Source organism: Varroa jacobsoni, unplaced genomic scaffold (assembly GCF_002532875.2).
Source record: "Varroa jacobsoni isolate VJ856 unplaced genomic scaffold, vjacob_1.0 scaffold_622, whole genome shotgun sequence".
In the NCBI taxonomy this organism is placed as follows: Eukaryota; Metazoa; Arthropoda; class Arachnida; order Mesostigmata; family Varroidae; genus Varroa; species Varroa jacobsoni.
The window spans coordinates 145,549-160,333 of record NW_019213524.1 but is presented as its reverse complement, the minus strand read 5'-3'; the positions used below and the strand labels follow the sequence as shown (position 1 = coordinate 160,333).

The 14,785-nt window shown below is 41.0% G+C and overlaps 1 protein-coding gene across 3 annotated transcripts in view; it reads left to right on the top strand.

Annotated features, from left to right (window-relative positions):
• The first annotated feature begins 2,243 nt into the window (after window positions 1–2,243).
• Window positions 2,244–14,785, top strand: part of LOC111262027 (integrin alpha-8) — a 45,082-nt gene continuing 32,540 nt past the window's right edge. The window contains exon 1 of one of the 3 annotated variants that reach the window (XM_022835995.2): window positions 2,244–2,928. In XM_022835995.2, the coding sequence (XP_022691730.1) occupies window positions 2,759–2,928 (170 nt within the window). In that variant the 5' untranslated portion in view covers window positions 2,244–2,758. Of the gene's footprint in view, window positions 2,929–12,931; window positions 14,252–14,785 lie in introns of those variants that run through there. The other 2 variants (XM_022835997.2, XM_022835996.2) reach the window with 2 other exon arrangements.

Sequence of the window (14,785 nt, the reverse complement as noted above, 5' to 3'; positions counted from 1 at the left end):
GCCGTACTCCGTGGTGTAGTGGTAATGTATTAAGCACTAATGACTACCGTGCCGTACAGTCTACGTAGGAAATTAGGGGGTAATTCAAACGTTAGCAAAGTGCGAATATATAGAGAATGTATATTATACTAGATTAAATCTTTATTTTACTGGGTTACCCACAGAAAATATCATGTGGTCTGTTTCACCATGAATACCCAAAATATTGGTTTTATTCCTCGTCTTTTTTCTATTTGAAGCTGTGAGGTATACTGCCTAGCCGAGAGTTTACTATTTCCAAACAAGAATCGCCTTTGCTATCTTGTCCTAGACTTTTGTAAGAAATCCATAATAAAACAACACTATTAGAAAGGCTCATAAACCGACAACAACAAAAAATATTTACATGTATAGATGTGTCATAGGTATGTTGGTAAGAAAAAAATAAAAGCAATGCAACAAATTGCGGTGGAAACCTGCTTTGTGACTACTGGCTTAGCGAAAGTAGTGTTTGATAGTAAAAAATGGTCAACGCAGAGCGTTTTACGTGCAGTAAGAGATCTCTTACTAAATTCAGACAGACGTCCTTGGCACCTCTTCTGGCACAGACGCTTTCGCGCTGGCCACTTCATCGAAGTCAAACCACTGCTGGAGAAGGCGCTGGCTTGTGATTCTGTGCACCCGAACTATTGCATCGAATGATGCCTATATAACAGCTTTTCGTTTCGCTATTTAACCAATTAAGGCAATCGATTGTTTGCTAGCACCGACAAGAAAAAGCTTCAATACCTATTATACATGATTTTCACATACTGCTGTGTTCAACTGTGAGCGTTTATCGAAGGTCTAGTGGTTGTTATAGTAATGAATACGACGTATTTTAAAGTGTGACAGTTACAACGTTAGCGTCTTGAAAATCTCCAAATGCATTTTTTGGTCATTGTAGCAATGTATAAAACGCATATTCATATAAACACATCAAGTTTATCAAAAGTATCTTTTTAAATTTAAATCTAGAGTGCCGTATTTGTTTGCTACGCATGTGATTTATTCTTTTGCCTTATCTGACTTTCGCCTCTGCCTACGTCAGAACTCAGTACCAATTTTAAATGTATCGCTTCAAAGAATTGTCAGAGTGAGAAGTTCAATGCCAGCAATTTGTTAATAGTTGCATGAGTGGAGAAATTATCGAGCTCAATGGACGGGCTGCATGCATGCATGTATATCTGTATGTATCGCATTCTGATGGGTCAATACGCGAATACTCGTGACATGTGAAAAAGAAAAAGTTTTGCCGCACATTTGATAAAGAGTCGAAGAGGAAAAATTTCATAAGTTTGTTAAAGATAGACAGGGTGAGCTGAGATTCAATACTCTAATTTTTCTACATACTACTACTATAAAATGAATTTATAAATCTTAGACACGTTTCATTTTACGGAGATACAGGTGTATGTCAGAAGAAAGCAAACTTACCCTAGTGATTAGCATCATGCATGTGGCACATATATTTGTCCAACGTCTGTTACCCGGCAATTAGTTTGTCTTGTGTATGGAAGACGACATATTTCAAAATTGGCGGATTCGGCAATTTCAAAACGCAACTAATCAAACAATTTTAAACAAGGCCTAATTGACTACAAATATATTATCCTTCAAATTTTGTGTAAAAGAAAATATGGGAATAGAGTAATGTCTTTACCAGTGCATTCTCTAAAACTGTTGAGGAATCATAAACTTTCTGAGATCAATATGTTGCAAGAATTACGACACAGAGTTCTTGTAATTTTTATAAACAACATCGATAGGATTGTTTTGAACGCCTTTTTATCGTTTTAATAGGTCTGTGCTTACACGAAGGAATAGCTTAACTGAATTGAGAGATGTTGAGTTGACCTCATTACTAGTGATACCCAAGTTTTAGACTTTATTGCGAAACAATTTTGAGATGCAGAACATAATCATAAGAGGATAGGGATGGTTAAAACTACTGGGAACGTGTGAGGGGTTTAAAATAAAATAGACAGATATTTTTTTAGGAGAGAAGATATTATTGTGAGTCTCTGACTTCCCTATTCTATTCATTTAATTCTTTCTCGCTCTAACAACCTCTCTCCGATAGCTCGTGTGCATTTAGAGCTGCTGTATGTCCGACTGAGAGAGTGCGACGGGATAATGGGTAAGGGTGAACCGACTTTCCCTTCCGGAGTAGGTGAGCGAGCCAAAGGCAAAAAGGACTTTTCCCTCAAGAATAACGTGCACACTGCCTTGAGTGCACACTACTGCAGAAATATACCGGAATCACAGAGTGAATGAGCACAGTTAAGTGTGTCTGTTCTGGTCCTGCATGACGACTAGCACCGAGCTCGAACTCTGAAAAACAGCGCAGTACGTCAAGTCGGATAGTAGGCCATAGGCAGAAGGATCAGTGTGATGTGAGAACTATTGTTCTTACCGCAAACTCGATGTAGCAGCATCAGCATTGTGACCTGAGATTAAACATCGCTGTGGCAGCTTTTTACGACTTGCCTGAATGAATACTGACATGATTATTAAAGCTATTCAGATTTTAGAGGATTTTACCGGCGAAACAAGGGAAAACAACAAAGCCCGTTGATAAGGTAGAGGAGCACATACACTTCGAAGTGGCATAAAAAGATTAATCTGATCATCACGCAGCATAAGTCGCTACTGAGCCGTCTGTATTAATATTAAGGAAATCTTATTTAAATTGCAATAGAACGAAAAGGAAGAGTGCGTGTTAAGAGTATCGGCAGTGATGGCGATGTTGCGACATCCTTTAGCCCGGCTTTTATGCCTCGGGTATTGTGTGATACTCGGTGTTCGTGCAGTGAATGTGGACCTGGCTCATGTGCTCATGCACAGCGGCCCTGAACATTCCAAATTTGGATTTTCCGTTGCTATGCACATTTCTGATGGAAGGCCAATGTGAGTTGATTGTAGTGATGTGGTGATAACTATTAGAGACTAAGCGTTTTAACCGAACTTTAAATGTTTCCTATATTTTTTAGCGATTATGAGTAAGTTCTCAGAAAATAGCATATTTCAATTTGTGAATTAGCAATTATGAATAAGTTCTCAGAAAATAGCATATTTCAATTCGCGAATTAAACAAACGAAACAATCTTCTTGGAAAGATTTTTCCAGTATTAATTTTGAAATTGCTTTATTAATATTGATATAGGTTTGACGAAGGCAAATGGTATCTAAAATCTAAGGAATGATGATCTAGAAAACAAGAGCTTTCGGAGACTTTCGTGTAATCGTATCGATAGTATTGAGTGGTTTATCGATGCTATGAAAAATAGTCAACCAAGATTTATGCTGACCATCCTTCGCAAGTTCGTTCATCAGAAGAAGTAACTGCATCAATTTTAGCTGCAATAAATGCTGAGCTCATAAGCCCTGGGGCTAAAAAAAACCAGAAGGGAAGTGAAGCTCTTTTTTTAGCATGCCATACAGATGAGCTTAACTAAGGTAGAACGTGCGTTACAAATACGATACAAATAATATGAAAATACAGTGTCACAACGGGTAATTACTGGTCTTCCCTGTAAGGGTTTGCCGCATGCTAAAGCATAGACGAATATATGTACTGGCTGAAAATTGACGGTTCAAACTCATCAATGGAAAGTTTAATTATCGTTTAAACAATGCTTATTTCGTTTGACACGTGCAGACGATCACAACGATTATTGTACTGTTTTAACAAGTTTTGTATTTGGTCCATACTGTCTGATCGAAGGTCTGTCTTGAATATGCTAATTGAAAACTAGAAATAGACCGAGTCAGCTTAAAAAAGGAAATATTGGCCACTCTCACTAGCTCAAGGTATGTATAATTTCCACATACAAAACCTTAGAATTCTTCATGAATGTTTGCTAATCGGTGCTCATAGAATATAATAGAGAGCAACAAACTTATTAGAAGGTTCACTTTCGTCGAGATCGAAATCCATAATCCCCTCTGATTGACGAACATGCAAGCAAGTGTCGTTATTCATAATGATAAACACAATCGTGATGGTGGTGATTAGTTTCCTCTATGCAGATCTTGAACAGGAGTTTGGATGCGGGTCGTTATGGTACGCCGACGGCAAGGGCGCGCTTTATGGCGCCAGTCGAGTAGAGCCTGTTCCATGAGCGCGCGGCGGACAGTCGGTACAAGCAGTGTTGACAACGCTTAACGATGGAAAATCCATATGCTCCTCATCGACAGCGGCATAAGCCGTGGACTTTACTACAGCTACGACTGCTGTTACTAGAACGACATAGGCTGCTGCTGCTACTGCGCCTGTTCACTTTCGCTTGTGGCCTCCGCTTCTTGTGAGCTGAACTCGGCGAGTCCGAGACCTCCAGGCAGGCGGGCAGGCAGGCAGGCAGGCAGGCAGGCAGCCTGAACAACACCTCTTTCTTTCTCTCGAGCAGCAGAGTCCGATAAACGTTCGTAGGCACAGTCACGCGTTCGCACGTACAGCCAAGCGTGTTGTAGCAGTGTGAGATGTGCAGTGTAGTCGGTCAAATAGGCTCGAGGCGTCGACGCCCACAGGGCGGCTGTTGCAGGGAAAAGGTAGATCAGTCCACAAGGTTCTAGAGCCCATCCCTGTTGTCGTCATCTTTGTGGTAAGTCTGTGTGCCGAAAGTTTACAGCAGTTGCAAAAAGAAGACGTTAGTTGACTGACTGGTAGGCCCAACACACAGGACCATAGCTGGTATAAGGGCGAAGCACCGCCAGCAAATGGGGCTGAAGCAAAATGTCTTGTCGTTTGACTGTTAGTCCGTTCTATGACGTAATATTAATATTCTTTATTTCTAAATACTACGTTCGTCGTGACAATGCTGTATGCAGCAAAAGTAGGGGGCACAGGGCAAGGTTAGGCAAACTTCTGCCACAAAGAAAGATCAGTCAATATCCTCACTGAGCGTACACAACTTTACAAATAGCTATATGCATACAGATATTACCACTCACTTATGATCGTCGGAATATTGTCTGTTTAGGTGAAAGGAACATTATGGTTCGTAAAACAGAGTTAATGCAGATCAATGAATTTAAATCAGAATCTGGTAAAAAGAAAAAAAATCCGTTTGCAACTTCGGATGATCCCAAAAAAAAGGCAGATGTGAGCCATTGATTTAGGCCAAGGACACTATTTTTAATAAACTTCGACAGCGAAGTTCCGAAGCTTACTGTGGAGCTGTTGTAATAATATACCAAATATTATGCTCTTGAATTTCATTTTGTCTATTATTATTAATTATATACATAAATACACAAATATAATATGAATGACAAATTAGGTGCGAGTTTCTGTCAGTAGTTGGTAAAGATCAGCAGCAAATTTCTTAATATGGTTATATAGAGTATATACGACAGTTAGGTGTACTCATTAAAGACATCATTTTAGAACCCTTGAAGCAGCTTGAATTGTATTTTTTTTTAATTCCAGTCAAAGAGATACCGTCCAAACAGTGGATGTGATCATAAACAAAGAGTGTTATGTTCAATAGAACAAGCCTTTTGATGCTCCACCAGGAAGTGGCTACTCAGAGTTTAAGTCTCCCCCCCTCCCCCGGGGGATCAGCGGTATCATCTCTAAAAGAGAATGAATTTCAACGAAAACGCATCTCTCTCTCTCTCTCTCTCTGTCTGTCGCTTTCCATTCTCAGCCTCTAAAGCTACTAAACACACGCTTCCCGCCCCCCAACTACCAGCGTAAGCGTAGTCTGCCGGGTTCTCGCAGTCCTGTCTTTCATAGATGGTTGCTCTTCCAAACGACGATGAAAAGGACGGAGTCGTTTTGAAAAACTGAGGCGGAAATTCTTTTCGAAGAATGTTTCCTCTCGTTTTCCCCATTTTTATGGATCTCGTCGTATGGCGCCTTGAAGCGAATAGAAATCGCAATGTGGGCTCACAGGGACGCTCCTCTAAAAGGTAGAAAGCTTGCCGATAGAGGAATGTGGTTATGACCAGCGCCGAATAGAGAACGAGTCATTCAATCAGAAGAAGAAGAAGAAGAAGAAGAAGAAGAAAACATAGAAACATGTGTTTTTGCCGCCTGTAGTTTCTAGCTAGCGTTTAGCTTAAAAGACGTCATTCCAGTTCAGAGTACTGGAGCTGCAAAAGAAGCAGGATGCGATAGTAACTAACTGGTCAAAAGAGGCCAACATGAAAAAATACACGTTTTCATATCGTCGCTGTAATTCACTTTATAACGAAACGAACCTTTGGTTGTTTTTAACTGCACTTGAACCGGTCGTGAATGCCTTTGGCGGTCAAATGTTGTAATGCCGCTCTCGTTATTAAAAAATTCGCATTCCCCTTTGATCTTAAATTAACCTTGATAAAGTTAATCGGATAGCTATAGGCCACACAAATAGATTGAACCTAAATATACTTGTCCTGTTTAAATGTAGAGGGTTTCGCGAAGCTAATGGCCATTTATATCGAACAACTAGGGAGCTTTCAGAAGGATAAATACGCGACATACCAGATTTTAGCTCACACAAATAAAACAAGCGAAATGCGGTTGACGGTGCGGGCTCAAAGTAAGTTTCGTCTAAGTGGCTTTGTTTAAATACGATGGCGAACTAGAAATAACGATCCTCTATAGGGACGCAGATTGTCTGCTCTCAAAAGCATTGTCAAGTAAAAATAGGCTTAATAACCAACATTCAAATAGTATGCAGCTTTAAATGGAATATGGCGAACTACGATAAAGCTTTCGATGCGTTTGTCTATATCGCTGAGTGAACGGGCTGGCCATAACTTCGGTGCAATTTCTAATGAATTCAATTTAAATTAACCGGGCTCCATCCTGGAACACACAAAATCACTTGAAAGCCTAATTTTCGTGTACAAATAATAAATAGAGACGACGAAACTTGGTCGGGAACAATAACACGGAGACTCCATCTGCTCTTCATGGCCGTGGATAGGCAGAAAGATACAATTAGCAACCGCAATGAAATTAATATAGATAAAGTGGCGTAGTTTATTGATTAATTGCTGTTGTGGCCCGTGTGAAATGGCTACTTTTGCTTTTGCTTAGAGTTGAAAACGAACCCGATGATTAATTGACGGTTAGCCATGTTTACTAATTAATGTTAATGATCGGACCCCAATTGTAGTTAACTCGCATTCTATTTGGCGCGTTACATTAGAACTCCCGAAACCGTCACTGCTCAGTACTTCAAATAGTGACTTTTTTTACTCTTAAGTGCTAAAGTTTATTTACTCTAGATGAATCTTTTTCGTCGCTAGAAAATTGCAAGCGTTTTCCATTAGCTGAGCGGGTCTGAATAGACTCTGCTATTACGTTTACTGTATGTATTGCTGGCAGCAGTCGCAGGCAGTTAAATCGGTAAATATATTGGTTTGTTTATGGTTAAGTTGCCTTTGTGAGGCGAACGCTTGTCTAGATTGTTCTCTACAAGATCCCATAAGTTGTTCGCGAAGTCTCATGCAGTTCAAGCGGTAAGGAAAACTTGTAAATGCGACAGGACTGCTTGTCGAGCTGTATTATAATGCCTAACAAGAGTAGATTATGCGATAATTTTCTCATCGATCTACTTCATAGATGGCTCTCAATCCTGAAAAATATTTTATTAGGGTATGAATTGGGAAAAAAAATTCTCATGTTAAGTTATCATGAAAATATATGTTAAAAAAATATATATACATACCTTTTAACCTGCAACAGTCGAGGAGCGAATTAAGGTAATAGAACAGGTCGATACCTTCCGATTCGTAGTAAGCTACACGCCGTCTGGTTCTCTCATCAGAGAGATATCTTGAACGCATGAGCCAGTTCTCAATAGAAAAAATTCTGATTTGCAGTCTGAAGTCAAGTAGGTTTGTAATATCTTCGCTGGACTACGACTTGATTTATTACATGGCTCTACTGAGGTGTGTAGTTCAGCTAAGTATAAGTGAAATAAAAAATCGTTGGGATCGTGAGCCGAATCACACAATCATGATCAGTAGAAACTAAACGTATCTACGAGCTTTTCTTTAACTTTACATAATTTGTTTTTTATTTTTAAAGAATAAGGCAGAAGACTACTGCTCGTGTGGATGTACACTTAGTGATTTGAACTGTGAATGTTGTTTCCTTCTGTTACGTGTGTGTTCTGTACGTGGTTGACGTTAAATAATAACAAGTGGCAAAATTTTCACCTATGGACAATTTAGAGCGACGATCAGGATGCTTTCTTATTCATACAATTATTATTACAATTTTGTTCAAAATCCAAAAAACGATTGAACTAGTTAAGGGATTATTATAAACTCTCGTACGGGTTATTATTCATTTATATACGATTTTCTGTGTCGCCAACGAAAGATCCCAATTAATATCATAAAAAGTTAAGTTGTCTGATTATTTTGATCGCTATTGTAGGCAATCTTGACAAGGGCAAATAGAAGCTTTGACGCGCATGTTGCCCATATATCATCAGCCTTCTGTGACTGTGTCTATTGGCCAAAAATGTCCAAAACAAAAGATACGCCATCGTTAGTTAGCTGCCAGTTAAACGGGCCACAGTAAGCAAAGCCGTTATTGACTGTTAAAATAAGATAAATAAGTGTGCCTTATTTACCTCACTTAAAAAGTGCATACCGATATTACATAGGTAATACATTAGCATCTGGAGCAGTTTTAGCAATCAATTCGTTTTGTCTAGATTTAAATTTATGAAAGTTTAATATGGCTCATTACGTTTTTCAGTTGTTTAGTACAAAATGATGGATTTTGCCGCGCCGGTTGTACATACCCTGTTACAGCCAGTCTGACGTCAGCAAGAAAACTATTCGGCGAGCAAAAGATCCACATTGTAGTCATTTGCTGTCCTGCAAATGCTTTGAAATGAGATGCGAATAACATTATTTATTTTACTATGTAATTTTGACTAACTAACGAGCTAATATAATGTCGATGTAATGTTTAGCAGATGCTTCTAACAGATGAACACTGCCTGCAGTATTATACTTCGAGAGACACTAAAAACCAATTTGTTTCTCACATCAGGAATACCACTCAAAAAGAGTCTTGTTTTAGATTTCCTCTGGCCGGATCAGATTGTATCGATATTAGGAATCGTATGCATTACAACATTTATACTGTAACACACGTAGTATGTACCTCTATGGCCGCCGTTGCCCTCCTCTCCTCATTGCAGCCCTCCTTTTCCTGCCTTAAGTAGCTATCACGCATTTGTCATATGTTACAGTGCGCTGCGATTCGTATAATTCGAAGCATTTAGTAATCAAAAAAAATTGTTGTACACTATAAGATAGAGGAATCTCTTACCAAACATAGTCTATTGCTTTATCATATGCATACGCAAGTTGGCTGATTGGGTCTAGCGGCACCATTTTATCAGAACTTTGTTATCTACTACGAAAGGATGTCAAGTTGTTGTCAACTTGAGTTACCGATCCATCTTCCTAATGGCAGAATTTCGGTCCTGATTAAGAGCAACCCGCATTGCCTTTGTGACCCGTCGAATGTTCCTAGAAACTGGATATTAGGCCTGTGCTCTCTCATTAAGGTTCGTTTCTTTATATATATATAGCTTTCTAGAGAAGAATTTTTAAAAATGCTTCATGTTCGAGAGCAATGTACACGGGGAGGCTGCACGCTGTCGTTATTAATAGCTGCTCATTTCAAACTAATTGTTCTTAGTATCTCGTAATACGGTGACCTCATCCGAGTCATAACATGCCATCTACATACAATGTCCTCTAACAGCAGCGCCGTCGCTGCTGTCAGTGGAAATCATTGTATCAGAACGGTAAGGCAATGCAGTAGTGGACGTGATGGCGCATGAGATAATAGTTGGTTCTGGGCATCGGTTTTGCTCGAAAGGTGCTGCTGCTGCTGCTGTTGCCGCGGCCTAGTCACCCGTCTCGCAGAATTATCTCTATCGGCTTCGATCATCTCCCACGTTTATATATATTGTACATTCTATATGATTAGCTTCTACTATGCTTTGATCATACATCGTCTATATACGTACAGATATATAGAAGAATACACAATATTTAGTGGACGAGCACTAATCGTTTCTAATTTAAGATGCAACCATCTGCGTGGGCCGTTATCAGAACAGGTGATACCTGCAGACACGCACACACATGAAAAATATACCTACTCATCAAGCCAGAGATTTAAATTAATTGATGAACTTTTAATTGAACAGGAATCATTTTTACACACACACGTTTCATCCCATGCTGTAACTATTGTTGTTAATTGAACCTTATATAGTTGATTAAGTTATTACGATACGATATGTTTTACTTTAGAATTTCAGTTCTAAGTTTCTGGCGCATTACCTGCTCGATAAATATACCAAAAACTTTATTAAACATAATCAACTTATATAACCTCTTAAAATTCGCCGAGTTTTGTTGCAATTATGGCCCACAAAACTTAGTTAGCGTGGCCCGGAGGAAAAGCTGTAGATTCCTCTTCTTTGGAGGTCTGCTCATGGTGGGCAGTAGCGACAGCAGGTCAAGGCGACCAGGACGAGTGGCCACTGTCAGTGGTAAATAAAGTTCATCGTAGCGATGTGATGTTAGGGGTATTATCCATGCATTTGTATCGTACTCGTCTATGGTGAAATCATTACTGGACTGATTGTTTTGATAAGCCTAGTCGTTTTATTTGTATCAATGTGTTACAGACCTTTCTTCGTATTAGTTCGGATGGACTGGAAGCTCTGTTACGATCACTGCTGGTACTACTTCTATTGTGTCGGATGTGTTTATGTATTCAAATGTATGCATTATGTTCAACCATCGAATAGAAAACGTGTGCGCTTTTCGTCGCCTTCTTCTGATACAGAAAAGTGTTGGCCACCCATCTATCCTGTTAACTTTTGGCTACTTCTACTCTCTTTGGTGCTTAGTGTTGGTGGATGTATTGCGGAGCACTAACCAGGCTGACAGCAATAGCCGAAGACATAATTAAACTATAATATTTGACCTAATACGACTGTACCATGTCTATCTAGCGAAATATCCTTATTTTGCGACCGGTGACCTTTAGAGTTTAGTGAGCTGCGTAGACCTTCTCATGATCTGTACGAGCACGTGTTGGGCGAGATTTCATCATCTCCAAGGCAAGTGGCGTACCTATCAGGAGAGGGTATCGTAGTCATTTGTACTCCTCAAATGGGCGGCTGCTCATAAATTTCATGCGGCAAATTCGCAGATACTTTGTCAAAGATTAGAAAGAGACGCATTCTCTCGACTTTTTCCTACAGATCGGTACACATATCTCGTATGTACGTACACCCCTATTTTGGCCTATGCCCCTTTGTCTGGAAAATAGCATGTTACCAGTCGGCGTATGGTCTTGTTCACGTTTGCATGGCTCCAATGACAAACACCAGTTTCAGTTAATATTGATAAGCCTTTAGGACCGTTTCGACATAGGGTGTGATCATCGAAAGTAAACCGATTGACTGTCAGTCGCTTCCGAGATGCTTTTCTTACCGCCGACTACTAAGGACTAGCTTGTTTATACGCCAGATTAGAGCACTGAGGATGGTATTTTTAATGCGAGGCACGCGGATCAGCGAATGTGCAGTAAGGCCTTCAAGCCACATAGTACGAACACAATTAGAGCTTCCATTCGTAGTTTATTGTACCTTGCGTTACTTGCGGCCACTGCGGGTTAATATGCCCTCTCGCAGAGCAGCAACAAATGCTCATCCTTGGTGGTACACTCCAAGAGCAAGCGTCAAGCTATACCAGCGTATAGTCTCCAACTACTTGAACTAACTGGGCATAGGAATTGACTCTTGCCGCTATGGCAAAGCTGGCAAGAGTAGCTGACTTCACGCTACTTTCGCCGTTAACCAGGAACACCCTAGATTCGAGCTTGATCCCGAGCTCTTCGTGCAATTTTCGTTTCGGACACACAAGTCGTTGAGCGTTTCTGCGTCCTTTCTGTGGCGATAAAAACAACTCAGATAACTTAGTTTTCCCTGGAGAGAAACAGTCGTATGGTTTATTTTCGAAACCGTTGCTTACCATACACGCGAGTCGAATCACACTCGGTACGTTCCTTCCGAGCACTGCTGCACTTTTGCTATTATCCAGTCAGAGTACTACCCGCGATCTCCATTTAAGCGCTCAAGTTCTTCAGTCCACCTCATCGGCTGGGCCTCGAATGCCAATTCCAGCAACACGATCCGATCACCCAGGTATCCATAACGCCAGCCAGCCAGCCAGCCCGCCCATTGCTGCCACCAATATGAAGCAGACTAGTGGTCATATATTTAGTTACATATCTAGATTCCAATAATTGATCTACTACGATATGTATAAATTCTAGTCGGTTAGTACGCTAGCGGCACATATAGAATGAGGGAGCTAAAGACAGAAACTACTTTACTTTTGCTACCCGTCTTAGCTTCTATTCGCTACTTAACAATTTCTCGGGCCGACTATAGCGCGCTGAGCATAAATTGGCTGTGTGAGTAGCTTTGCGAGCGTGTTTACCTTTGTACGGCAGAAGTGCAATAATCGACACAGGCACTAACAACTGCGGCAGTAAGACGCCATCAATTCATTTCTTCCCCTTTTTTTGAATAGGGATATATCAGTAGTGCTAGTGATGGTCTACGACCCTCCGCCGTTGTTTTTGGCGACGTTGGTGGTCGTTCACACAGGGCTACTATTCGCGTTGGCCGCGTGCGCGCGCCGTTTGGTCCTAGCGTTTCATCCCACATGCTCGCCTTCGAAGGCCAAACCCTCCGCTGACGTTATCGTCATGAACCGCTGGCAGCAACAGACTACGCAGAGTTCAAGCGAAACAGTCAGTTCTACGAGTACTCAACCGCTTGTTATACCATACTATACACAGGGGCTGGCCTGTTGATGAGTGCCGGCGGTGGTAACCAATGGCAGCGCAAGGCAAGACACCAGAGGCATACAGGTATGGAAGAACGACTAGCCTCGTAAGACCTCGGAGACCTACAGGTGGACGCACTTAGTCATAGCTGATCCCCTTCCGCCTGCCGCTGTTTGCCCTACGTCTTACAGGTCGTCACTGAAGGCCGCGGCGGCGATGTGTGCTGTCTTGGAGGCTTGCGCGGTTGTAGCTGCAACTATGTCCATTTATGCGCGTCAATACGTAAAGCACGCCAGTCCATCTGACTCGCCACGTCAAATCTTTTGAAAACATCGTCTATGCTCCTGAATGACCTATTGTGGTTTCTGCAGATTAGTTTCTTGCCAACTGGCCCGGCTAGTCTGTGAAGCACAATGAGATCTCCTTAAGTCCTAGGGTTAGTTATGCTGACAACGAATGACCATGCAAAACCTCTAGTAGAAGCTTTCTTTAGTGGTCTCTATAGTATTATTATGCTTTCTGTTCGCCTCGCCCTCGGCAAAAAACATAAAGTAAACATTGTCTGCACTTTGTGGGCTTTCACCTTGGTCCTAGTCTGGTCTGGACGCAGTCATAAGCCACCGTAACGGGAGCCCACTTGTGATACCCACACCAGTAGCAACATAGCCTTTCACTCTATACTGCTCCCCGCATGCAGTTTTTTCGTGGCACGACAGCCGCTGTGGCAATCGTTGAGTGCAATTTAGCACGGCGAAGGCTGCTGGAAGTAATTGCGGGTGACGATGCGTCTCCAATAAAGTGTTTCAAAGGGCAACCAATGTGCGTCCCGCCAGAGAGTTGTTGCTGTCTCATCAACACCGACATCAAACGGCCATGTGAAGGCGGGCCAAAAGTCCTGAGACGCTTCACAGATTCGCCCATGCATAGCATCTATGCATCACTTCAAATCGCAAGTATCAGCCATGTAATAATTTACAAAATTTGTGCAGGAAAGTGCTTTAATTGAAAGAATGGTTCAGTTGTTGAACGGAGGATGATACACAGAAAGAAAGAAAGATAGATAAACTCCTAAAAGACTGTATGAGTATCCCACTTGTCGTCCGAATTCGACAGCTTGGCTTAGCGACGACTCACGTTACTGTTGGCGTCGTCAACTATTGTGATGACTAAAAGCGACGGCAGTACCAAAAGGGTAAACGAGAAGAAACAGGGAAACGAGCTTAAAAAATAGAAAACGCTACTAATTCATCGACGCTGAATATCATCGTAACCCGCTTACTTGATAATATTAGACTTTATACAACACGGGAAGTTGCATACTTTGTGGCAAGGATTGTGCAAAATGAAGAGAAGGCACAAAAGCGTGATGGGTTTTAGCAAGAGATGGTGAGTCCCCCTTTCCGATTCCTCTCTCCCAGTGAGACCACGTGGAAACAGATTGAGAGTGGAACTGCAGCATGGATTAGAACGCCACAAATGCGCATGATGAATAAATAAAAAAACGAAATATTGGCATAACTTCAGAGCGCAGAACTATAGATAAATACCTCTTTTAAAATAGTTTCATTGTGTACAAAAATAAATAAATCTAAATATTATAAGGATAACAGAAGGCGTCGCTACTGGTCATTTTTTGTGAAGTGACGTGACTAATCCTTGTATTTACGAGCCGCATGTTTCAAAAGTTGTGTCTTCAGGTATCGCTCATAGATTTACATATATTAATTTAAACATGCATAATATTTGAATTGCTTATGACTGTTCACTAGCTATAGCTGACCTAGAAAACAAACGAGATTCTTTCTGACTTTAGCGTTTTGACGATTCGCGTGGGTGGTATGACAACGTTCATGCTTGAGAAGGATTAGCTCGTATGAAGCTATCTCGTATTTCGTGACGATTTTGCCCAATGTAACCAAT